This window comes from Chelonoidis abingdonii, chromosome 1 (assembly GCF_003597395.2).
Source record: "Chelonoidis abingdonii isolate Lonesome George chromosome 1, CheloAbing_2.0, whole genome shotgun sequence".
Taxonomy (NCBI): domain Eukaryota; kingdom Metazoa; phylum Chordata; order Testudines; family Testudinidae; genus Chelonoidis; species Chelonoidis abingdonii.
The window spans coordinates 107536582-107564126 of record NC_133769.1 but is presented as its reverse complement, the minus strand read 5'-3'; the positions used below and the strand labels follow the sequence as shown (position 1 = coordinate 107564126).

Below are 27545 nucleotides of genomic sequence, written 5' to 3'. Positions count from 1 at the left end.
ATTTCATGTTAGTTTTATTCTTTATAGTGAAAAGTATAGAATTACAATGATTTTGTCCCTGAAAATCCAGTACCGTACCTTATGGTTACCTTGTAGATGTGCCTATGATATTTGTGGTCTGAAAAAACAATCTTTTTTAAATACTGTACATATTTGAATATACACAGCACTGAGTTTCCTTGAAACTGTAGAACTCTATACAATTTAGTTTGACAACTTTAATTCAATAATGAATGGAGCTCAGTACAAAGTAAAATTATTTAGACAGCTCTTAAAATGTGAAGTGTTCCCAGAATTTCAAATGACTGTATACTTCACGTGTGCAGATTCCATTCCCTTCTCACCCGAAGCTCTTCAAAGGCTTTGAAGTAACCATGGTTCAGTACTTGGGTTGCATAGAGCAGTTTCTGATTTGCAGAAGTACTTCAGAATTGTCTCAAGTGACTTACTTTGGAAGTAAGTCTTCTGCCATTTTTATAAAACTGCTCCAGGCTCATGAGGAAAATATAAAAAATGCAAGGTTAAAAAGGCCCTGATAATTAAAGCAAAAATTAAGGACGGCATTCAAATACACCTAAGCCATTAAATGGGAAATTAAGGCAACTTCATTGTTTTCAGGAGGTTCGCTGTCAGGTAAGGTATGTGTGATTATTAAAAAGAATGTGCTGTAGCAAGCCTTTAACAACCATAATAACTAAAAGATAAGATGAATAGAAAATCTTAACGTCGTCCTGAGAGGCTGTAGAAACTCTAAGACATTGATTAAATGCTGAAGTATCCGAAGCTATTGCTCTCTGAACCCTATTAGAATTTTTATCCATATGTGCTGGGAGTCTGTATTGGATGTTTTCAGTATTAGTTTCAACAACTTCACAAAGAAAAGGACTCAGATCACTATCTTCAATGTGTCCATCTAGTTTCTTACCATTCTTGACTAGCTAGCCTAATTTGCAAGGAAGTGATAGACAGGTGATGCACATCAACCTTTTGGGGGCAGAGGGAGATTGTGATTCTCTGATTTAATTTTGAAGGTCTATTTCCAATCTTCCTACTTGAAGTAAACACGATGGCCAAACTTTTTTTAAAAACGGCCACTGACTTGGGGTGCCTTGGTTTTTTTGGATACCTGATTTGAGGGAGTGGTGTTGAGCACCGACAGTTTCAGTTGAAGTCTATGAGAGCTACGGATGCTCAGTACTTAACGAAAATTGAACCAAGCTGGGCAGTCAAAAACCTTGAAGCAGCCAAGTCAGTGGCCACTTTTGAAAATTTGATTGTAAATAAATGGAAGTGGCAGAATAGAACGAATCTAAGTACAATTAAATATTCTATATTAGTTTTCTTGGTGTTTGACTCCTTTTCTTTCTATCATGATAAAATAAGGAATTGTTTGTCACATCAGTGGTTACAAGAATGAAGGCTTCCCAAAATTACTAAGTAGGTGAATTTGTGGCTTTTTCAAGAAGATAACCAGTAAGCAAAGTAGAAGGAGAGCAGTGGGTACATACCACTAAAGTGAACTGTTTGTTCAGTGTGCAGTACCAGCAAGGATCATTACAGTGTATATTGTTTAGTAGACTATAATTATATGTATACTGTAAGACCTACATTTATTTATTCCTGGAATTTTAGCAAGAACCTTGACATTTTGGACATTAAATGACAGTGCTTTTTGTAGTGGAGGTGCTGAGAGCCATTGAACCAAACTGTGAACCATGTATATGGGGAAAACCACTTCAAGCCAAGGGGTGTGGCAGCACCCCTAGTTCCAGCATCCATGTATTCCTGAAGAGACGACTTGTGTGGATATAGCGGAGACTACCTTACTAAAGTGCCTCTAATAAAATTGTTTTACTAAACATAATAGCAAGCGAAGGAGGAAAAATTGCAGAGTTATGTTTTGAACCACTTCCAGGTTTGAACGTTAACAGTGTGCTATAGTCTTGATTCTCCTTTCACTTTACAGCAGTTTTACATTCATTTAATATCACTGATTTCAACAGAGTTAGTCCTGATTTATATTATGTAAATGAAAGGAGAATTGGGGCCCTGCAGCTCTATCATTTTAATGTAGCTGCTCCGTCCTTTTATCATCAAAGGCAGATCCACACATGTGGAGAGAGCAGGATACTGGAATTGAGGGCTGGGGTGTGAATCAGAGTACAATTCTGTCCTTTGATAGCAGAACTATCCGTAGGATCCAACAGTCCAACACAGAATCATATGTTCCCACAAGCCTGCACACTGTCGATTGCCATTGTCTTAACTACAATACTAGCTTAGCTGGCAATTGACATATAAAATGGCATTGACGGTGCCATCCTCCGTAAAGTCCACCAATGTCCTTCTAACTAGTTGCCGTTCATAGATACCTGTTGTGTAAACTCCAGGTCATTACAGCTCTATATGAGTGATGGATTGGGGGAGGGATATAGCCCAGAGACTGTGTTCTGTGGTAAGATAACAGTTTTTTCACCCCAAAATAAACATTCAGTTCAACCAGTAAAGCCTTAGACAGGCAACAGAGGACATTATGTTTCCTTGTTTAAATGTCTGTCTGTCTTAAAATAAAACCTCATATAAATGACATTTATTTTAGGGAATTGTAGTATAATTTAGGACTTCAATCTTACAAGTTTGTTTTTCTTGTTTTAGTGACACAGGAACAAAACCTCCAGAAAGTGGCATCTTTGGGTTTATGATTAATATTTCAGCATTTTTAGGTATGTATGGGGTATTTGGTCTGAGCATATCTAGGGCCAAATTCTGTCTGAACATGAGAGAACCTGGATCTAGAAGTAGGATGAATAACAGAAGCTGATTGCCCCTATTCCAGTCCCCACAAAATACTGCAGAGAACCTACTCTGGAACACTGTAGAGAGAACTGCAGAGTGCAACTTAGGGGTCAGTAAGTGTAGAGCAGGGGTGGGCAAACTATGGCTCGGGGGCCACATCCAGCCCTTCAGACGTTTTAATCTGGCCCTCAAGCTCCTGCTGGGGAGCGGGGTCCGGGGCTTACCCTGCTCTGGCACTCCAGCTGGGGGCTCCGTGCAGCTCTTGGAAACAGCAGCATGTTCCCCCTCCAGCTCCTATTTATAGGGGCAATCAAGGGGCTTCACAGCTCCCATTGGCTGGGAACCAAGGCATTTTAAAAATGCTGGTTTTGTGTACTTTGAATTGATTTGAATATCCATTCAAATAGATTGACACAAATCACAAGTAAAAATTAGGCATCATCTAGTAAATAAGAAATGCACCATTCATTATTTTCTAGCATAAAAAAAAATGTAAAAAATAAGACTCTGAATAAATGTAAATTAAGCTGTGTAATTACTTAAATATATTAGTGCAGGTATAATGTATCTTCCTGGTGGGCAAAAAGAAGAAATGATTTAGTATAAAGCTATGTTTAGTTGTAAATCAACATGTTTCAATGATTACCACCAATTTGAATCAGTCTGTCTTAGGAAATTAACTAAAAAGTACAAGTACACAATTAAAATGGATTATTTGAATCCAGGTTTCCTGCTTGCTGATTAAAATCGTGATCAAAATCAGTGATTTAAATTGCTTTGATTTAAATCAATCCACCCTGTCCATCAGGAATCTTGCAGCGGGGCCAGGCGTCCTAAATCAAAGAACTGCAACTGACTGTGCACTCTCCTCTCATCGGGTGGAGTGGGGAATCCAGGCCTGCATATTTATACATATATGCTCCCCAACCGCAAAATAGTCTCTATACACAACCTCCTTCTCCAATTATATCTCCTCTAAGGACCTATCTGTAAAGGCAAGTTTACTATGTTCAGGGCCGCCCAGAGAGGGGGGCAAGTGGGGCAATTTGCCTGGGCCCCCACGAGAGTTTTTTGGGGGCCCTGGAGCGGGATCCTTCGCCAAAGTGCCCAGAGGATCTGCGGTGGGGGAGGGGGTCCTTCTGCCCTGGGACCTGCCACCGAAGTATCGGGTCTTCAGCAGCAATTCAGCGGTGGGGGGCCCCAGGCCCCCTGAATCCTCTGGGCAGCCCTGACTATGTTGGGGAAATTGTGTATAATGCTGTATGATTTGTTCTTCCCTATGTAGACAGGACCTGAGTTATGAACTATGTTATAATGTTATTCTTTACAGGGCTTGATTTACAACATTGACCCAATCCTGTTATAATACATTTTGCTGATGTAGTCAATTTTCATATGTAAATAGGTCCTTGATAGGAGTTAATTGAGTTTTAGGGCCTATAGATTGAGTATCAGAGCCTAAAGACTGAGTGATATTTTTTGGCAAAAAATATCCGTATACAGTAGTTTGCAGGGTTCTTATGGCAAGGGCTAGTCAGAATTGGGCCCCAAGAGTTGAGAACAATTTCAGATAACATAACTGAGTGCACTTTTTTTCCTATTACTTACATCTAACAAAGAAACTATATGCTGATAATTAACAGATGTAGTTTCTGAATATAGAGCTCTATCAGGGCAGACTAAAGTCTAATAAACTGTCCATCTTCCAACTTAGTGCTCATCTCCCTGTCATAACCTATCCTGATGGGGGCTGCATGGTTGTCAACATTCTCTGCTCTCTGAAATCCAAATTGTAACGGGACTGAAATGACCCTGTTTCCTAAATTGTCCCAAAGTAATTTATGGGGGCAACTGGGGAAGATAGTATTGAGGACACCCCTTCAAAATGGCATCTGAAAATAATACATGTAGAACTTACTACTTGTTAGTCCCCATTCCCACTCCCATCACAGTAGAATTAGAGAAAATATAATTCAATTGATAGTGGTTTTAAGTTAATTTTGTAAATGTATATGTAATTTCACCAAAGAAAATGAAAAAGTATAACATAATTGCATAGTAAATTAAAATAAATATTTTGCAATTTTTTTCTTTTTTTAGGTGCAGCTACAATGTACATCAGATATTTAATAATAGAGAAGCAAAATGATTCATCAAATTTTATGAGTCCTTCATGTAACTTAATTACATTATGTATTGGATTGCTGGGCTGTATTGGAATGGGCATTGTTGCAAATTTTCAGGTATGGTCCAATTTGAATCACAAATGTAATTTTAAAAGTTTTATCCATAAAAAATTATAGATCTAAATGGTTAAATCTGTATTTATGGATTAGTAAATTAACACCATGAGAAACAATGTCCTTTTTTACTTCCATCTGTTCCACTAATCTTTCAAAGGAAATATTTGGCTCCTAACTCTCTTAAGGTCAGGTTTCACACAAGAAACTTTTGCCTGTGTAGCAGTATCTGTTAAGGGTGTGATTTTTGGTGACATTTCTATTCAAGCAAAAGCTCTACTGTAGACATAGTTAGACTGGCATAAAAGTGCTTTTACCTGTTTAGCTTATTCTATTATTCTTGTATCAGCACACCTTTGCTGATATAAGTTACTCTAGGCAGGTTTGCTGGTATAGATATACTGGCAAAACCTTCTTTAGTATAGGATAGCCTTATTGACAGGTAAAGAAAGGTTAATAGCACCAGTCTGCAAGTTATCACTCCAGTGGAACAAGTGATCTGTTAAGCCTCTCAGGGTTGGTGTGGAGGGCAAAACAAATTAGGTCTTGTCTACCCTAGCTTTATTGGCAAACCATCTATTGTTGTTTCAGCATATACCAGCAAAAGCTGGGACTGCTTATATGCTTAAAGTTAGGCACAAGTGATAGTACTTTCCTTTTTTGAATGAGGATGGACTTAAGCATGTGTTTACATGTTTTGCTGAGTCAGGGCACATGAGAACACAGAAGACCATGCAGTTTAGAAGGATATGTGAAGGTAGATGTGCCTCAGAGCACAGAAACTTTGCAACTGTAAGAAGTAGTGGGTTGTGAGCTAGGCTGAAGTTTGTGTGTATGTGCAACTTGCATCTTCCCGCTGCCTGAGAAAGTAAGTCTTGTTCTAAGAACACTTGAGTGGAAATATTTTGTTTTTATGTTGCAAGCCATTACAGTTTATACTGTAAAATTATAAGCAAATGACTAGTATAATTTACTAATCCCATGTCTTTGTCCACTTCTCTTTCTTTTAAAAAGAAAACAGCCCACTTCCTGATCTTAAAGATGCTTGACCACACTGGGTAATTAGTGTTCTCATAGAGCAACAGAACACACATCACCCATTTAGAGACCAGGTAAATGTATATTTTGATCTTGATGGTGCAGCTAGTCAGCTTCTTACCTGTCAACTGATACCATGCAGGATGCAGCAGACTCCAAGTTGGGCTTCAAACTCAGGATTTATTATGCTCCCCAGGCTGGTAGACAGTGGGGACATTGCAGAGGTGAGAGAAAAGACGGTTACTCACCTTTGTAACTGTTGTTCTTCAAGATGTGTTGCTCATATCCATTCCAGTTAGGTGTGTGCGCGCTGTGTGCACATTCGTTGGAAGATTTTTACCCTAGCAACACTCGGTGGGTCGGCTGGGCGCTGGATATATACCCCTGCCGACCCAGCCACCCTTCAGTTCCTTCTTGCCGGCTACTCCGACAGAGGGGAAGGAGGGTGGGTTTGGAATGGAAATGAGCAACACATATAGAAGAACAACAGTTACAAAGGTGAGTAACCTTCTTTTCTTCTTCGAGGGGTTGCTCATATCCATTCCAGTTAGGTGATTCCCAAGCCTTATGTAGGCAGTGGGGTCGGAGTGAAATGTGGCAGAATGTAAAACTGCTGAGCCAGAGGCTGCAGCATCTCTTGACTGTTGAACCAGAGCATAATGCGAAGCAAGGGTATGGATCGAGGACCACGGAGCTGCGCGATAGATCTCGTGGGTAGGTACATGAGCCAGCAAGGCGGCAGATGAAGCCTGAGCCCTGGTAGAATGCATGGTGACGTGGCTTGGGGCAATGTGAGCCAAATCATAACAAGTGCGGGTGCACGTCATCACCCAAGATGAGATCCTCTGAGAGGAAACAGGTAGGCCTTTCATTCGGTCTGCTACTGCGACCGAGAGTTCGGGCGTTTTACGAAATGGTTTTGTCCGCTCAATATAAATGCGAGCACTCTGCAGACGTCCAGGGAGTGCAATTGTTGTCCCCATTGCGTTGAGTGTGGTTAACATGAAAGGCCAAAACCACCTTAGAGAGGAAAGCCAGGTGTGGTCGTAACTGCACCTTGTCTTTGTGAACATAGTGTATGGCGGAACCACTGTACGAGCCCTGAGCTCGGAGACTTGTCTGGCCGCTGTAAAGGCTACGAGGAAAGCTGTCTTCCAAGACAGGTATAGCAGCAAGCGGGTCGCTAACGGCTCGAATGGGGGAGACATAAGTCTGGTTAAAACCAAGTTGAGGTCCCAGGTTGGGGCTGGGCGGCGTGCCTGAGGGTGTAAGCGCTCCAAGCCCTTGAGGAACCTCGAAACCATAGAGTGTGAGAACACGGAACGACCACCTTAGCCTGGGGTGGAAGGTAGAGATGGCTGCCAAGTGTACCCTCAGCGATGACACCGCTAGGCCCTGCTGTTGTAGGCCAGAGGGTAGTCCAAAATAGAGGGGATCGAGACCTCAGCAGGAGTAAGATCAAGCGTTTCGCACCTGTAGGAGAAACGCTTCCACTTGGCCAGGTACGTTGACCAGGTGGAAGGCTTCCTGCTACCCCGATTTAGTCACGCAGCAGCCACACCGTGAGGTGAAGAGACTGCAGGTCCGGGTGGCGAAGTCTGCCGTGGTCCTGAGGTATGAGGTCTGGGTGGAGTGGCAGGGTAATTGGGTTGGCTATTGACAGGTCGAGCAACGTGGTGTATCAGTGCTGCCTGGACCACGCTGGAGTGATCATGATGATGCGCGCCCTGCCCCTGCGAAGTTTGAGCAGGACCCAATGAGCCAGGGGGAACGGGGGAAGGCATAAAGGAGTTGGCCCTTCCACGGCATGAGGAAAGCGTCCGAGATCGATCCGGGGAGAGACCTTGGAAGGAGCAGAACCTCGGACATTTCCTGTTCTCGCGGTAAGCGAACAGGTCTATGTGGGGAAAAATCCCCACTTCTGGAAAACAGAATGCATCACATCGGGCAGAGCGACCACTCGTGAGACAGGAAAGACCTGCTGAGTCGAAGCAGCCAAGGCGTTCCGAACGCCTGAGAGAAAGGACGCTACCAGATTTATCGAGTGGGCTATGCAAAAGTCCCAGAGATGGATGGCCTCCTGACAAAAGGAGGAGGACCATGTCCCTCCCTGGTTGTTTATGTAGCACATGGCCGTTGTGTTGGCTGTAAACACTGAGACACCACGGCCTCGCAGCTGCTGCTGGAACCCCTGGCACGCCAGGCGGACTGCTCTCATTTTTGGACATTGATGTGGAATGCCAGCTCCTGAGAAGACCAAAGGCCTTAAGCTCGAAGGTGACCGAGGTGAGCACCCGAGCCGAGAGATGACGCGTCCGTTCGTCAGGGACAGTGAGGGCTGGGGCGGATGGAACGGCATCCCTGCCCACACCAGGAGGGAGTTAGCCACCATTCTAGGGAGCCTAGGGTGCTCGAGGGAATGGTGACTATCGTGACCATTGGGTCCCTGTCGGGCGGTACGCCGATTTGAGCCAAACTTGGAGGGACAGAGGCGGAGCTTGGCGTGTGTTTGGTTACAAACTTGCAGGCAGCCATGGGACCCAGGAGACCGAGACAAGTGCGAGCCGAGGTCGTTGGGAAAGTCTGCAGACCTCGGATGATTGTGCCATTGCCTGAAACCGCGGCTGTGGTAAGCAGGCTCCGGCTAGGTCGGAGTCCAGGATAGCTCCTAGGAAGTCTAACCTCTGCGTGGGAACCAGAGTGGATGTTTCCATAGTGATCATCAGGCCTAGACGTGTGAATAGGTCCTTGACGATGCCCACATGCTGAGTGACTTGTGTCTCGGAGTCTCCTCGGATAAGCCATCGTCCAGATACGGAAAACGCATATCCGACGTCGGCGGAGGTGGGGTGGCGACTACGGCCATACACTTGGTTAATGCCCGGGGCTGTAGAAAGGCCAAACAGCAGGACCGTAAACTGGAAGTACCGACGGTTGGCTAGAAAGCGGAGGTATCTCCTGTGTGCGGAGGGAAGATGGCGATGTGAAAGTACGCGTCCTTCATATCGAGGGTGGCATACCAGTCTCCAGGATCCAAGGATGGGATAATGGTTCCCAGGGATACCATGCGGAACTTCAACCTTATCATAAACTGGTTGAGTCCTCGTAGGTCTAGGATAGGTCTGAGACCTCCGTACGAGTTGGGGATTAGGGAATAACGGGAGTAAAACCTTGCCCCCTTCATCCATCAGCGTCTGCACCTCTTGTTAGAGGAATTGCTCTTGAGAGGAGCCCCTGAAGAGGGACAGGGTTGGAACAAATTGGAGGTGGTACCCATACTCCACCATGTGTAGGAGCCAGCGAACTGGAGTTAACTGGGACCACACCAAGAGGAAGTAGGAGTGGGATCCCGCCTGTAACTGGTACGCCACCCTCGGGCGCACCTTCGAAAGTTCGTCTTTGGTCCCAGTGGTGATTGCGAGGGACCTCGATCTTGGCCCTCTAGGGGTCCTGACAGTCGTCTGCGACCACCTCGGATGCGCCGTCTGCCAAAGTCCTGTCTGTGGCTAGGCACAGAGAACAGCAGTGTGACTGGGGACGGAAAGGCCTGCGTTAGGTCGTCGGTGTATGCACGCCGAGAGAGCGCATTAGGACCCTGTTGTCCTTGAGGCTTTGCAGCCTGGGGTTGACTTCGCCGCAAAGAGGCCTTTACCATCTAATGGTAAGTCGTGAATGGTATACTGCCACTCCAGCCGGAGGTTTGAAACCTGAAGCCATGAGATGCCCCTCATGGTAACGAGGCCTGGAGGGAAGCTCTGGCCACCTTTTTCCCTTCCTCCAAGAGGGCAGTGAACTCTTGGCGGGAGTCTTGATGGAGAAGTTCCATAAACTTATCCACCGTCATCCAGGTGTTATAATTATAGGGGCTAAGCAAGGCTTGTTGATTTGCCACGCAGAGCTATAAGGCCCCTGCAGAGTACACCTTGCGGCTGAGCAGGGTCATTCACCTAGCCTCCTTCAATTTCGGGGCTGGCGCCTGCTGGCCATGCCATTCTCTTTCCTTAACGGACTGAACGACTAGTGAGCAGGGAGGAGGATGGACATACAAGTAGTCATACCCTCCATAGAGTATCGGCATTCGCCTGGATGGTCCGAATAAACGGGTAGGGCCCCTCTAGTGGGGCAACCACCGATAGAATGTCCACTACCGGGTTCCCTACCTCTGGGACCTGCTACAGCTGGAGGTCCACATTGAGTGCTGCCCTCCTTAGGAGGTCCTGATGGATTCTCAGGTTGTTGGAGGGCACATCAGAATCGCGGTCCTAAGCATAAGAGCTGTCCGCGTGGGAAGACACTGATGCATGTCCGGATGGCCATGGAGGTGCTGAAAAATCATGGGCAGAGTCTCTGACTCTACTGGACCTTGCCCAACTCGGCACCAGGGACCGGTACCGGAAGGCGTACCGGTACCTGGAACGAGATCCAGACCTGCGACCAGAGCGGTGCTGGGAGGTCGACTGAGATCTCGAGGTCGGGAGCAGCTATGGGAGTCACGGTGCCTGTAGCAGTGCCGGGAGCCAGAACGGTGCCAAGATTAGCGGGTTGGTGAACGGGACACCAACCGGTGCGGCGAGTGCGACCGGTACCGAGGAGAACAGCATCGGGACTGCAAGTGGCGTCGGGAGCGGGAGTGCCGACGGGACCTGGAGCGTCTGCGGGACCGTGATCATGAACGGTGCCGTTCTGCTGTGCCAACAGAGGATGGTTGTATTAAGGGAGGCTTGCCAAGAGACTGTATTACCCGCACCGGCGGTGCCGGGGGTTCAGGCAGCATCTACTCTGTCATGGCAATGAGATCCCTCGCCGTTGGGAATGTCTCCAGCATGGAGGGAACAGTAAGCTCAACCACAGCGCATACCAGGGAGCTGTCAGGCACCGGATTCGACGGCCCTTGTGGGACCGAGATCAACGGTGCCGACATCGTCAGTGCCTCGGCAGGTGTCGGTGCCGGGCGATCCAACTTAGACAGGCTCTCTGGCTGTGGTGCCGTTGGCATGGAAGCAGCAGGAGCAGGAAGCTCAACCACGGCGTGTGCCGGGGAGCAGACAGGCACTGGAGTCGACAGCCCTTGTGGGACTGGGATCGATGGTGCTGACATTGTCGGTGCCTCGGCAGGTGTCGGTGCCGGGCAATCTGACTTAGACAAGCTCTTTGGCTGCAGTGCAGATGGCACGGAAGCAGCAGGAGCAGGAAGCTCAACCACGGCACGTGCTGGGGAGCTGTCAGGCACTGGCAGGAGGAGTCGTAGGCTTTCTCGACCTTGGAGAGAGGGAGCGGTGCTGAGTCGACTTCAGTGCTGGCGACGCCCGGTGTTGAGAGGCCTTGGCAGTGCCGGTGGGGTCTGATGCCGGAGAGGCGCCTCTGCCCGCCGAGTGACCAGCGCTCGGTGCCGAAGGTGGAGGGTAAGTGAAAGTCCCACTCCATTTTGTTCTCGGCTTAAAAGCCTTGCAAATGGGGCACTTAGCTGTGAAGTGCGATACCCCGAGGCACCCCAAACAGGAGTCATGCGGATCTCCTGTCAGTATCGGCTTGCGGCAGGCCAAGCACGGTTTAAAAACCAGTGAGCCGGGCATGGGCTCCGGCACCGGTTGCGGGGAAGGGGCTACTCCCCGAACCCTGCTAACTATTACTAAACTAACTATGCTAGTAAAGAAAAAGCATATAAGTATATAAATATATATATATAAAAGGATTATAACTATATAACTACACGAGAACTACGAGTAGCTAGGGAAGTGGAGGTCAGCTAAGCCGGACTCCACTGTTCCAATGACCGACACGGGCGGTAAGAAGGAACTGAAGGGTGGCTGGGTTGGCAGGGGTATATATCCGGCACCATAGCGGCGCCACTCCAGGGGGCGCCCAGCCGACCCACCGAGTGTTGCTAGGATAAAAATCTTCCGACAAACGTGCACGCGGCATGCGCACACCTAACTGGAATGGATATGAGCAAGTACTCAAAGAAGAAAAGTCTGTACCTATTTTAGGAGTGCTTATTAGCAGGGAGGGAGACTGGCTGTTCTACTAAGAGAACTTCTGGGCCTGATGGACACTATGAGGTTCTAATATCCCTTACCTCCTAATATACGTCCCATGGTTGTTTCCGTATTGTCCTGCTTCACCTCTCTCAATACCATTACTCCTCAAACATTTTAACTGCAAATATTTTTGAGGGGTCTTGAACCAGAAATAGCCCCTCCCTTTGCTACTGCCCACTTACTGGTAGCACTCTTCATGCTCCTAAGATGCCAGCTCTGCTCCTGGTGGTCCCCTCCTCTTTCTCTCAATACATGCTGTGGAGACAGAGCAGAGAGCGAGAACCACTGGACCAGACACAAGAAGTGTTAGAGGAGCAGAGTTGGCAATATCAGTACAACATCAAGAGCTCCCAATACTGCAATGAAGAGAAAAGAGTAAGATAGTAAGCAGGATGACATGTATGTGAGGTTTGAAATCTTGCAATACAGAAGGTCTAGAAATATTTTATTTGAAAAATACAATAATAAACTTCTCCTAGCCCTGGTCCTTGACCAGAGATCAGAAAGAAAAATTTTGATCTCTGCCCAGTATCTCTTTTATCATCTATTTTTTATTTTAACTTTCTCTCTCCAACTCTTCTGTTCTTTCTTTAAAAGTTTCTTAATTAGGTTTTGGGATCTTGTCAAAAAGCATGAGATGAGTTCTCACAGATTCTGACATTCCTTATTTTACTATTTGTACTGCAATACAAACCAGTCAGGGCCCCATCGTGCTTCATGCTGTACAAACACATAATTAGATACAAGTCCCTATCTCAAACAGCTTACAGTCTGAAGAGACAAGACAGGCAAAGGAAGTATCATTCCCATTTTGCAGACAAGAGAAAAGAGATATTAAGTGGTTTTTTATTGAAGGTCACACAGGAAATCTGTTGGCGTGGTGGGAATTGAACCCTGATCTTCTGGGACCCATGCCAATATCTTAATCACAAGACCATGTTACTTCTCTGAAAGTTACTTATTAACTAGATGAAAATGAGACAGCAAGCAAAATTTCATTATTGCTTCACTTTCCTTCTCTGTGCTGGACGAGGAAAGGAATACACAGAATTGCATAGGAACTCTTCAGAGAGTAACTGAAGTAAAAAACATCTAAATTCCACCATTTTCCCCAATTCCTTTCTAGGTTGAGAAGGGCATTCTACACAACAGTATAAAATCCTGCGAGAGGTGCAAAAGGCCATCCAAACTAAGTGTTTTGCAACTGTTGCAAAGTTCCTGTGTTAGGGCTTCTGCAAACCTAGTATAAAATCAGTTGAGTATGTCCCTTGAATGGGAAAAAACTGTGAGATGGTATGAAATATTTATTTAATCTTCCTTGGGATGTCATGTAGCCTGCTTACCTTATTAATAATTTGCCAAAAGCCAGAACCAAACAGTATGCTTCAATAATTTACAGCATTTTGCAGTTTACCAGCTTCGATTTCACCTCTGAAATCTGGATATTTGAACTTTAATTTATTATTATGTCTATCCTTGTATAGTAAAGTTCGTTCTTAGTACAATCAATCTGTTTACTAAGTATAGAATGCATTAATAATTCATTGTTTGCCAGTTTCCTCCCGTGACTTAATGTAATCATATATACTATAGGTTTTTATATACTGAGAGTAGAAGATTTCTCATTTGGCGTGGAGGAAACCATTTTAATGAGGCATGAAGACAGAAACATATTTTTCGTTGGAATGGAGAGGCTATAGTCTCATCTTTTTATTCTGCCATGTTTGTTATGGGACATTCTGATAACAAACTCAGTCATATATTGTTAGGTCACAATATAGGGACATTTTGTTTTGTACACAGTATTGTGCTTGTATAGTAACCTAACAATGTACAATTGTGTATAGGGAAGGAATGGAGCAGAACAGTAATAGTCAACCAGAGAGCGCTGAGGAGAGAAGAGAGATAAGGCCTATGAATTAGCAAATCCATGGATGGTTTAAAAAACTGAGGAATACAGTTTTGCAAGTAGTAAACATTGGATGTTTCAGGCTAAAAGGTCTCCAGTGCGGTGTCCAGCTCTGTTAATATTATCTTCAGGCAATATTTTGTAACAAAAGGTTTACACGCTGTATAAATTAAATCATATAAATCATGCTTTGCATCTTAAAAATAATTCCAAAGAATCAATATATTTGAAAATGCAGGAAAAATACTATAGTAGGGCTGAACGAGACTGCTGTGGGGCCATGGGGACTTTATTCTTTCCCTCTCCAAAACAAATTGCAACATGTTTTGTGAAAACACTTCAATTTCACACATGCTGTGAATTTTATAATTTGCTTTTATCTACACAAATCTTGTAAGCTCTGTTGTTAATTTTTAATCAGCAAAATTAGTTGTAAGGAAAGTTTTTTGGTCATTTTGGTACTGGGGAAGGCAGGATGGAGAGTATAATTGTAATGGTATTGCTTCTGAATGCTCAGCAAAAACTGCCGGAAAGTGTGGGCGGAAGATAGCTAGCAATGTTTCCTAAAAGCAAAAGAACTGTGAAGGTGAACAGAGGTGAATCAGGTGTTTTGTTTTCTATTTTTAATCATACAGTATTTTAAAATACAGAAGTGAAATACAGTTGGTGGGATAGTGTTAAGGAGCAACTGACCATTAAAGGAGAAACTTCAGAGCATGATGAGTTAGGCAAAGCAAAAATCTTATATCTGTGGGTCTGATTGTGCTCTTAACCATTGCCCCTGGACAAAGGAGGTTCCCCCATATCTTTGGCCAGTAGGCTTAGTCTCCTAGCTATTAGGTATCTGGTAAATTTTCTGAGCCCTTTTTTGGCATGTATGGAGGCTAGGGTGAGAGGCAGAGATGGTCCAAGAAATAAGTTAGAAAAGAAGAGAATAGTGGTGCTGGTAGCATCTATAGTTAAGCTTGCATAACACTTTCAATTATGAGACCCTATTTTCATATATAGATAGCACGGGTGTGTGTGGGGGGGGAAATGGAGAGGAGGAGCCACTTAGCACAGTAATGGACATAGTATAAAAATCTGAACAGAATAAAACACGAGTGTGGGGGGAGAAGGAGTGAAACAAAAGGTGGTGGGGGGAAGCAGATGTTGAAGACAACAACAGGGTAAAATTACACCATTATAGGAAAGAAAAGGGGGAGAAAGGTGGCTTCGTGCCAGGAAGGGAAAGAAGATATAACAAAAGCAAGGAAGGCAAGTTCTATTAATGCTGCTTTGCACTCCTCTGGTGGCAGAAACCAGCTTATACACTGACCTAACTAGCTATGAGAGGATTTCTCTGGCACAGAGGTGATATAGATCTGGCATAGTTTAACATATGTAGTTTATACATTTAGAGAATCCAAGGAGTTCTTTTGGCTGTCCATATACTTTATTTTACTGTAGGTTTCACTTCCAGATACATTTCAGAGTGCGAGAATATTCAATAAGCTGGATATCACAACATAAATAAAGATGGCCGACGACATGGAAAGGGGAAGGAGCTCAGGGGGTTGACAGAGGAATATGGAGATTTTCACATCAAAGTCACTGGTTTGGACTGCTGCACACCACCCTCCCCCCAGTTTTTATATTGCACTCTCTCACTGACCATCTGATAGTGGGGTATTTGAAGCGACCTGGCAGTTTCTAGTCTCTTACCAGCTGGCAGTTGCTGCAGAAAAGCCAAGGACTGGCTAGGTATAGAGAATATGAGCGTATCACTTCTGAAACCAGTCCCGCAAATATAAAATGAAGGCATGTTGGCAAATAGCATAGGCTATCTTGCCTCATCTGCGCGGTACCTCTTTTGTGGGAAAAGCACTCAGTTTGCCAGTGGTGTCAAGGTGGCATCTTTCACAATCACTAAATTGTACAGGTGGTATTTAGGATTTAGCTGGAACTGGTGGAGAAGGTAGAGTTGTCTGAGTCCTTTTCTGTGGCCTGGTTCAGGTCAGACATCTCTCAGTATGGTGAAGGCCCAATGTCCCAGGACAGCAGTAAAGATGGTGAAGCTCACCTCAGTACCCAAATTTCCCTACCCAAAGTCTCTTTAAGGATCCAAAAAGGGAGCGATGGTTGGAATAGCTAGCCTTCTCATTTTTTCTCCACCAATTAGGCCTAATTTCCAACACATCAATTTTGGTTAATTGATTTCTGGTCCTCCTTTCCTCTTGTTTACTAGTTAACGTTTTAACATAATCCTTGAGTTATATCTGTCAACCTTTTTGTTCATACAAATTCAGTCTCTCTCGCTTTTGCTCCTTTTCCCTTCAACAACTGTTTTTGGTTTTTGACACATTCCTTAACCTTTCCCTCACCTCTCACAGCTGAGCTCGCAATTAAGACAGATCTGTAGGTCCAGTTTTTACAACTGGTTTCTAGGCACTACTGTAATACAAATAATAACAGATAATCACTCTGCTGATTCTCTTTCCAGGAGTTATCTGTTCCCAGCGTCCATGATGGAGGAGCTCTTGTGGCTTTCGGCTCTGGTGTTGTTTACATTACACTTCAGTCTGTCATCTCTTTCAAGTCATGTCCGCAATGGAACAGTCACTCTACATGTTATATAAGGATGGCCATCTCTGTAGTGTCATGGATAGCTGTCATTCCCAGTATCCTTTTTGTGTATCACATTGTTGTATCTTTACACACAAATGTTCTTCCTCTGACATTGAACCACTTCTAAAGTAGAATAAATGTCAGGCTACTGCTTATATTGCAGACGGAGCACCATGTTTAGAAAGCTGGCATTGTAAGAAGCATGAATGGCCATTACCAGATCTTTCTAGAAGCTACACCTCAGTTGTCAGTAGTGCATTTAAGTCTTACACCCTTGTTTACTACTATTTTTTTTTTTTGGTTGGGGAGTGGGGAAGAAAGTAAAGGGGATTCTATTCTAAGAGACAGCCAATGAATGTAAATACAACACATAGTCCAGCACTCATGTACAGGAGTTAACCCTATAATAACCAGTCACCAACACACTCCATACAGGTCAAACTACCCTATAAGAAATAAAGAGGGCAGGTGGGAGACTACCCACATTTGGCCTTCTGACTGAAGAGACAAGCAGGCATCCTTCTAGCCCAGGGGTGGCAAACTACAGCCAGTGGGCTGGATCTGGCCCCTCAGGGCTTTGGATACAGTCCATGGGATTGCCACCCCTACCACCCGCGGGATTGCCACAGGTCCTGTGCTGCTCCCAAAAGCGTCCGGCATCACGTCCCTGTGCCCCTTGGTGGAGGGGTGGGGTGGGCAGAGGGCTCCATGTGCTGCCTGCACCTCCAGACACCACCCGTTGCAGCTCCCGTTGGCCAGGAACAGGGAATTGTGGCCAATGGGAGCTTCGGGGGAGGCACTCACAGGCAAGAGCAGTGCACATAGCCCTCTTCCCCTCCTCCCCCTTGGGGCCACAGGGACGTGGGGCCGGGCACGGTGTGGGGCCAGGGCAGGCAGACAGGGAGCCTGCCCTGGCACTGGTGCATGCTGCTGCCACCCCAGAGCCACTCCAGGTAAGCGGTGCTGGGTTGGAGCCCAAACCCCTCCTGCACCCCAACTTCTTGCCCTGAGCCCCCTGCCACACCCTGCACCCCAACCCCTTGCTCTGAGCCCCTTCCTGCACACTGCACCCCATTCCACACCCCACCCCGTGCCCCAGCCCTACATGCAATTTCCCTACCCAGATGTGGCCCTGGGGCCAAAAAGTTTGCCCACCCCTGTTCTAGCCTGTATTGTCTCCTCCTGTATAAACGATCTAACCATCTTCGGAGTGTTAGCTAGAGGAACTAAATACAGTAACTCCTCACTTAACGTTGTAGTTATGTTCCTGAAAAATGCAACTTTAAGTGAAACGATGTTAAGAAAATCCAATTTCCCCATAAGAATTAATGTAAATGGGCGGATTAGCACCAGGGGCAGGGGGCTCAACCCTCAGCTCGTCCACTCCACCCCTTCCCCCAGGCCCCCACCTTTGACCCACCTCTTCTCCCCCCCACCTCCTTCCCCTTTACTTTGCATGCTGCATCCTGGCTCTTTCCCCTCCCTTCTAAATGCCCCAAGCCAGCTGATTGCCGCGCTCAGGAGGGAGTGGGGAGGCGCGCTGAGTCCTCACTCCTCCTGCCTCTCTCTTGCCTGGGGCACTTAGCTGGCTTGCGGCATTTAGGAGGCAGGAGTGGAGGAGGAGCGAAGACTTGGTGCACGCTCCTCCCTCCACCTGCAGCCTGCCTGCAGCAATCAGCTGGCTTGCGGTGTTCGGGAGGGAGGGGGAGCCTGGGCGCCAAGTCCTCACTCCTTCCCCCCGCCTCCAAAAGGCTGCAAGCCAGCTGATTGCCGCGGGCAGAAGGCGGGGGAAGCAGGCAGCCAAACAACGTAAGTGTGGAGCATTGATTAACTTTAAATGAGCATGTTCCCTAATCGATTAACGACGAAACAACGTTAAGCGGGATGACTTTAAGTGAGGAGTTACTGTACTGAAATGCGTAAGTTCCCATTACGTAGGCACTTCCTGCCTCAATTTCCTCTCATTGAGCTCCCAAAAATAATCCAGAGAGTCTTTCTGTCCACTAACTCCCCTGCTTGGAGTCTGCATTTATTAACAAAACAATCCTCAACTTGAAGTCCCAACATAATGGACTCCCAGCTCTTTTTAGTTGAAGTCCTTTCACAGATCTCTGCCTTCGTTGTCCAACTCTCTGACTCCAAGAAGTTAGCGGGCAACCTTCCTCTGCTACTGTCCTGGCTCTCCCTTGCTTTCTCAGGGTTTTACTCCCAGGCTACTTCCCTGGAGTTGTCAGCTTCTGCTTAGACCTTTCTTCAGAGCCAGCCACAGTAACTCAACTTACTCCCTTTAATTCCCTTTCTCCAAACAGTTCTCTGCCCTTTATGAGGCCCACATGGGGGCAGGTGACAGCCTGAAACAATCAGTCCTGCCCTGTCTGGCTAGGATATAGTTAATTAGCATACAGGGGTGTGATTTAACAGGGTTGGCTAGCCTCAGGCCTCCTGGCCCTTAAAGGGGCAGACCACCTTCCCATCTTAGTATGTGCAATAATTTACTCCTGGAGAAATTTTGTGCCAAAAAATTAAAAATTCTGTGCACAATAATTTAACATTCTACAAGTTTTATTTGTCAAAATAACACTACCTAATCACACCAGTTTCAATTATTTTGGTAATGTATTTCAAAATACCAGTCAGCAAGTATATCTGTAACAGCACTGACACACACTAAAAAATCCCCCAGGAATAGAGAGTTAAAGAATCCCCTATGACAACGCAGTTCCTGTTTCTCTTCCCCCTCCCTCTCCCAGAGCCTAGTCGAGGGGACTAGACACCCACAGCCCAGCAGCAGGAGCCCCCCACTCCAGATATCCCCCAGAGCCCAGCCATGCCCCCCCTTGCCCAGATACTCACACCCCTCCCCATCAAAGGCCAGCCATGAGCACCCGCCAGCCAACACACCCATCCTCCTATTCCCCGCCCAGCCCAGACACCCGCCCCCCCTACCCTTGGAGCCCAGAGAGAGAAAAACAAGTTGATGCTGGGTCACAGGCTTGTGTGGAGGTTTCTGCACACCACAGTCTCCTTCCCTCACAGCACGTGGGGAACTGCAGCTGCTGGAAACCGTCTAGCTCCCTCCCACACCCCCTGGCAGTGTCTTCTATGTGCTAGCTGGGCTCTGCTGGGTCCAGCGGCCCCCAGTAGCGGCCAGCAGCATTGCAGCCAATTTCTATGGGGGGAAAGGAAATTCTGAGCGCACAACATTAATTTCTGCAAAATTCTGCATTGCACAGTGGCACAGAATTCCCCCAGGAGCAGCAATAGCATGCAGCAATTGAAGTTATGCATATGTTTCAGAAGGCAGACTATGACTTAAGGTGCTCACATTCACAGCTTCTCCAGCTCACAGTGGTGAAAATTGTTAGCTTAACACAGGACTGCTGGTTGTTGTCAAGTATACTTCTTAAATTTGCAGCTTCTCTCACTCACGGTGGTGAATGTTCAAAATGTAACTCAAGACTGACCCACATCACTATGCTGGATAATGTGAAGTATATTTATGTACTTATCTTCTCACTTTAACCTGTTTCTTTCAATTGTTTTATATTTTAAATATTTGTAATAGCTTTGTGTATGTGAAGAGGTCAGGAATACTTGTTTGTAAATCTGGTAAGAAATCCTGCTCTGGGAAAACTGAAGTTTATTTTATTATGCTGCGTGGCCATGTCACATGGAAACTAAAAACAGACCAAAGATGACAAATAATATTCACTTATTTCATAAACTGTACAATTGGTGACTGTCCTGTGATTCTGCTGGGCTTGTGACAGCTGCATTATTAGTGAGAAAAGGAACTCTGCTGTGAAGTTCCTGTAGAAAAAAGAACGTTTTTCTTGCATATAAAATGTATATTTTATACAGATACATTAAATTTTACATAAAGAAAAGTTATGATCACTTGTGCACCAACTTCTCTATTGGTGCATTCAACCTAATTGACAGGACAGTGTTCTTGTATAAACTTACTATGAGCTGCTAAATATGAGTCACAGTAACCAAGCCTCTGGAAGAGAAATCACCTCTGTTGATCATTGTTTTAATCCTTCTGGTTCAGATGAGTAAACTGTAGTGAACAGGACTACTACTCATTGACAGGTTTCGGAGCGGTAGCTGTGTTAGTCTGTATCAGCAAAAACAAGGAGTCCTTGTGGCACATTAGAGACTAACACATTTATTTGGGCATAAGCTTTCTTGGGCTAAAACCCACTTCATCAGATGAGTGAAAAATACAGTAAACAGTATCTATATTACAGGACATGAAAAGATGGGGATTGCCTTACCAAGTGTGGGGTCAGTGCTAATGAGGCCAATTCAATTAAGGTGGATATATAATATATATTGCTTACTGTATTTTTTACTCCATGTGTCTGATGAAGTGGGTTTTAGCCCATGAAAGCTTATACCCAAATAAATTTGTTAGTGTCTAAGATGCCACAAGGACTCCTCATTGTTTTTACTACTCATTGAGTTGATCTGGCAGTTGCTCCTTGGTATTATTAGTTAAGCTTATAATAAATCCAGTGACAGATGAACCAGAGTGAAACCATTAAACTTCAGGCTAGAAAATGTTTTGGGGGATTTTTTTTTCCATTACAATGCTATCTCCATCCTCATCATGTGACTAGGTTCCTTCCTGCCACATATAGCCCTAGAAACCAAAAGATGATCAAAGCTTAATCATGAAGATCCTACTCAACCCCTTCTTTTTGGCACCCACAATTTCCCCTTTATACTGGACTAGATGGCCTCAGTGGTCATTCTCTGTCTGGGAGACTTAGTGAACTAACTTCTTAGAGGCTAACCAGAGTGTCACTCCATAGACAGGGGCCTGCACCAAAGCCCACTGAACTCAATGAGATTCATTCTATTCACTTCAGTGGGCTTTGGATTGGACTGTAAATGACAAGTAGTGTTCACACAAATGATTACACATCTTAGCCATACAGCCAGGGTCTACTCTTGGTTTCTTCTCCTGTCCATAAGAATGCCTTATCTCACCATCCCTCCTTTGCAAAGACCCCTAATCTTATTTATTCAAAGCATCTTTTGTGTTGATCACTATAAGACCCCTTATGGGAATATATTATGTTTGTTTGGCTTTTTAATATTCTGTTTTTATACTGCAGTGTAACTTGTTTAGTGTCTTCAGTCTTAGAGAATGGGGACAGGAAATGCATTATAAATAGAAATATTTTCATTTTTATTCATTAAGCAATTTTTATGATTTCCTTTACATTATTTTTCCCAGTGATTGCATGTGCGTCATTAATTTCCATAACAAAAATTGACTGGATTCCAGGAGAAAAGGTAAACCCTTAGTAGATAACCAATATAATTCTGCAGCCTATTAGCATGGGTAAGCGATGCTATGTACTTTTAGGCACATGTAAGAACAAGAGCACAAGGAATTTAAATAGTGTATGACCATAAACAAGCTGTCAAACCTCTGGCATTTCCCTATTTAGGGAAAAAACAGTTAACAGCTGGGCTTCTTAAAATCAGTGATGGGGAAACCTTAAAAGAGTTGGACTTTCATTTTAAGTAAGCGCCCAAAGTTCCAGACAATCTGATTATGCAAAATTGAGTGAGAAATCTTGTTATAAACCCTCCCTAGAAATGAGTTGTTTCAGCACTTTTACTTCCTTATGCAACCACATCCTCAAAAAATGAAATTAATAAAACAATCAGTCTGATCTTCAACCCTCAAGGATATCTTGGTTTGAATTTTGGATGATGGTTTAGCTCTGATCTTTATTTTACTGTACTTTTCAGTATCCCTAATTAAAGCCTTGCCCCGATTAAGCATTTAGGGTCAGATCCAAAGCCTTTTGCAGTCAATAGCAGTCTTTCCATTAACTTAAATGGCCAATGGATCAGGATCTTAGAACACTTGTGGTGATGACTGAGAAGGATCTCAAAGTTGGATTTGTGGACAAGCTATGCCACAGGAGGGAGCACTTTCTCCACAGATGAAGTAAAAGAATGCAGTGTCTGCATCTCGTTACCAAAGTTTATAAGTATAAGCTGGGCAACATGCTTAGACAAGTTTCAGAGTGGTAGCAGTGTTAGTCTGTATCAGCAAAAAGAATGAGGAGTACTTGTGGCACCTTAGAGACTAACAAATTTATTTGGGCATAAGCTTTTGTGGGCTGAAACCCACTTCATCAGATGCATACAGTGGAAAATACAGTAGGAAGATATATATACACAGAGAACTGGAAAAATGAGGTGTTTGCCACAACCAACTATAATGAGACTATCATTAAGGTGGCTATTATCAACAGGAGAAAAAAATCTTTTGATAGTGATATCAGGATGGCCCATTTCAACAATGACAAAAGGGTATAGTAACAGTAGGGGAAAAATAGCGTGGGGACTAGTTTTACTTTTGTAATGACCCTTCCACTCCAGTCTTTTTCAAGCCTAATTAATGGTGTCCAGTTTGCAAATTATTTCAATTCAGCGTTTTTTCGTTGGAGTCTGTTTTTGATTATTTTTTTTGTTGGAGTATTGCAACTTTGAGATCTGTATTGAGTGACAGGGGGTTGAAGTGTTCTTTGATTGGTTTTGATGTTTCTCTTTGACGTCTGATTTATGTCCATTTATTCTTTTGCCTAGAGATTGTCTGGTTTGGCCAATGTACATGGCAGAGGGGCATTGCTGGCACATGATGGCATATATCACAATGGTACATGTGCAGGTGAACGAGCCTCTGATGGTGTGGCTGATTTGATTAGGTCCTATGATGGTGTCCCCTGAATAGATATGTGAACAGAGTTGGCAACGGGCTTTGTTGCAAGGATAGGTTCCTGGGTTAGTGTTTTTGTTGTGTGGTGTGTGGTTGCTGGTGAGTATTTGCTTCAGGTTGGGGGGCTGTCTGTAAGCGAAGACTGGCCTGTCTCCCAAGATCTGTAAGAGTGAGGGATTGTTCTTCAGGATAGGTTGTAAATCTTTGATGATGTGCTGGAGAGGTTTTAGTTGGGGGCTGTAGGTGATGGCTAGTGGCATTCTGTTACTTTCTTTGTTGGGTTTGCCCTGGAGTAGGTGACTTCTGGGTATTCTTCTGGCTCTGTCAATCTGTTTTTTCACTTCAGGAGGTGGTATTGTAGTTTTAAGAACACTTGATAGAGCAATTCCAAAAATCTAAGCAAGACCAGCCATTTACAGATTTGATATTTCCCTACATGTACATTAATAAGAATTTCTAATTTTGTTTGATTTGTCATTTCAATCTACCATTCCATGCTAATTTTGTTTTAGTGTTTTATATGGAAGTGTGTTTTGTTTCTCATTTCCATCAGGATTATACTTATCATTTTGTGAGTGCAGTCTGCGAATGGACAGTGGCCTTTGGTTTTATCTTCTTCTTCCTAACCTTCATTAGAGATTTTCAGGTTGGTATTTATGAGCCTAAGCAATAGTTAAAAAGGACTATCAATTATATAGTGATAGGTACTATAGAAATTAATAATTTTTAACCTGAGCTAGAAAGGTCAAAGGTATTCACATGCAGATTTTATAACAACACACAGCTTATTTCTGGTCTTCCACCAGGAACATTTTTACTTTAATTATTTAATCATTCAAAATCCAGTGCCAGATCCTGAGCCCCCTTAGGTAAATTGATAACTTTACTCATGTGCCTATGTGTTTGCAGGATCAGACCCTGTAAATTGTAAGGTAAAAGTTGTAACATGGCACCAAAATAAGTGAAGTAACTCACTTAGACAAAACCCAAGTCTATTTTTTAAAACATTTTGTTTTTAAGAGGGATTTTATGTAAAAATTCACTTCATTTTAATCAGACCTCCCCCCCCTTTTTATTGTTTAAAATTGTCCACTTCGATTTATACTCTCCAATAATTTGTGGAAGGATGTACTTGTCATTCATTTTTCCTTTTTAACATAAAATACTTCTAAAAATATTGAAGTGAAAGCCTTTTAGGGGGGAGAGATTGCACCTTGATAGAACTGAGCTGATTGTTTAGTGTTGAGCCTCTTGCGTACTTATTGCCATACCACCAGCTGTGGTATCTGTTCTCTGAAAACAGCGTATGTGCATAATACATTTCTAAACACCACACCCTATTTTCTCTCTCTGCCACCAGCAGGACTCTCATACCACGGCCAGACAATGCAATAGTCAAACATAGGGCTGGGTAGAGCAGCTTCAAATTACGCACAACTCAAACTGTTACAGTATTAAAGATTTAACCAAACATATACGCACACGTTATTTTTAAAATAAACAAACAGAAAATGCAAATATCTTATCCTAATTTACATCCTACAATAGAACATGAACAAAATATGAAAACGGTCAGATTTAGGCACTCAGAGAAAGGGTAAGTCTTACAGCACTGCACACAGTTCACACACTGCAGTTTCAGACTCCAATCTCTGACACTTTTTAAATCAACACAGACAGAAAACCAACCTGTATATTACAATTCAAACACTAAACTCTAAACAAAAATCTTTTCCCTTCCAAAATTCCAAACGCTCTTATCATGTTCTACCTTTTGCTAAAATATCCCAACGCAGTCGCTGTGATCCCTAGTATTGCACAGCACAACACTATGTAATGAATTTATATTAAAGTGATCTTATTTTATTTTTCCTATAGGGAGTTACCTTAAGGATATTAACAGAAATGCATGAAGACTTCTGATGAAAGAGAAATTATATTTTTTATCAATGAACATTGTAGGATTTTTTTTTTTTTATTAAAAAGAAAATGTTGCAGTGAAACGAGGGATTTCAATGCTGATATGACATGACGCCACTGCATCAACTCTGCAATCTGCATAATCCTACCCAAGGACACCTTTTTAAAACTAACATTTCTAAATGCACTTTTTTCCTGAATGGGCTTTCTTTAGTCTGAAGCCTTGCAATATTTTTAAATTTTTAATACTGTTTGATAATTTTAAAAAAGATGACCTGTAAAAGCACTTTCAAAGTCTGTCAAAGCGTAAAACAGAGGCTCCTCAACTTTTCACTTTAGAGCACATACTGATTTTTCCATTAATAGTAGTCTGATTAATGGCAGTAGTCTTAAACTGAAAAGGAAAATACGGGTTTCATATTATTTGCAAAGTGTCAAGAAAGTGAACAAAATTAAATCAGTTTCATTTTAATTAGCATGTTAGATTGTGCTTTTCTCCCACATTTTGAATATTTTTTTTTTGTCAAGGTCTATGCCCTGTTAAGTTGCAAGACACTGGGTGGGAGGAAGATGATGATGTGAGCAGACATGGATAACTTTGTTCCAAGGCCTACAGTTTTGTGGTTTACTGGATTTCAGCACTTATACTGTCAAGCTAATGGGTATGTTATAAATATACTAGATGGAAGTCTAGATTATTAGTATTGCTCGAAAAATGTTTTCTGCTCATCAGTTTCTGGGGTTTTGTGAGAACATGCCTATTTCTTCTTCCCTGTAGAAAGCTAAAGCTACTGGGTAGCTTAAAACTGAAGAATGTAATGGGAAGGAACGGGCTAATAAAATATTACTTTTCAGAAACAGTCAGAGGGAAATTGGATGGTCTGACATCTTAATGCTGTTTGACTAACATGGTCACGGTCTTCCAGCATACCTTTCTAACCAATGACAGCAGAAGGGGAGCCTACCCTAGAGTCATCAAAAAGAGAACTGAAGAGGGAGGAGAGGAGCCACTTACAGTTATATAAAGGAACTGAATATCATTACTGGAGAGCATCTAAGATTGAGACAGGCTGTGGGATATGCTGCTAAATTTTTTTTTTTACTATAAATCTTTTTATACCTTGTTTTTTAAAGAAACTATTACTGCATTTGAAGAGTCTGGGATGGAAGTTTGTTATAATAATTGAAGAGTCTGCCATATTACAGCTAACCAGGACTTAGCATTTGCTAGTATCTGGAGGCAGAAATATTCTTCATAGATACAGAGAAAAGACAAAATTTCATTGGCTCCATACTAACCACTGAGCTATCAGGCTAGTTCAGCAAAAATTGTACTTTCCCTGGCATATCACAATCATTTGCAGAAATACTAGTGATTGTCATTAGGGGTTAATTTTATATTAAATATCATGTACACTATCAGTAAAGAGTGATGTCTAAGACTTGCCAGCTGCTAATGCATCCTTTGATATATATATTAAACTTAAAGCCAAATTCAGTTGAGTCTCCATTTCTTTTATTAATAACTTGGGGGGAAAAAACCTACAAAGTTTTCTTCTAATATTGACCACAGCCAAAATAGTGTGACTTTTTGTCTGCTTGACAGCCCTGGCGTCTTTGCTATCTGTAGTGTTCTGTTTGCCTCGAATTTGAAAGTGTAACCATGATGCTTGCTGTTGAAAACCTAGTCCAGACAATAAATGCAAGAGATGTGCCTGGTTGATTAGAAAACGTGTGTCCTATGGGGAAAGAAGACACAATGTTCTATAGCATTTATTTTGATACCTCACAAGGATGTAGGACTCACAATAACTTAAAGGAAAGGGGAACTTTTAAAAAAAAGAACAGGCTTTAGAAACCTGGGAAAAGTTAGGAAATTTGAATTCATAGACACCATATGAAGCACAATGAAGAATATTTCATTAGCGTGATAGAAAAGACGGTTATTCACCTTTGTAACTGTTGTTCTTCGAGATGTGTTGCTCATATCCATTCCAATTAGGTGTGCGCATGCCGCGTGCACGTTCGTCGGAGACTTTTTACCCTAGCAACACTCGGTGGGCCGGCAGCTCGCCCCCTGGAGTGGCGCTGCCATGCCGCCTGATATATACCCCTGCTGGCCCATCCGCTCCTCAGTTCCTTCTTGCCGGCTACTCCGACAGTGGGGAAGGTGATCCGCGGGTGTGGAATGGATAATGAGCAACGCATTCGAAGAACAACAGGTGTAGCAAAGGTGAGATAACCATCTT

The 27545-nt window shown here is 43.6% G+C and overlaps 1 protein-coding gene across 1 annotated transcript in view; it reads left to right on the top strand.

Annotated features, from left to right (window-relative positions):
- DRAM1 (DNA damage regulated autophagy modulator 1) overlaps positions 1-26794 on the top strand; it is a 33277-nt gene extending 6483 nt beyond the window's left edge. Inside the window, exons 2-7 of the mRNA XM_032781948.2 lie at positions 2656-2723; positions 4897-5039; positions 16504-16681; positions 21877-21935; positions 23930-24022; positions 25255-26794. Coding sequence (XP_032637839.1) covers positions 2656-2723; positions 4897-5039; positions 16504-16681; positions 21877-21935; positions 23930-24022; positions 25255-25299 — 586 coding nt within the window. The 3' untranslated portion in view covers positions 25300-26794. The remainder of the gene's footprint in view (positions 1-2655; positions 2724-4896; positions 5040-16503; positions 16682-21876; positions 21936-23929; positions 24023-25254) is intronic.
- The last annotated feature ends 751 nt before the right edge of the window (positions 26795-27545 follow it).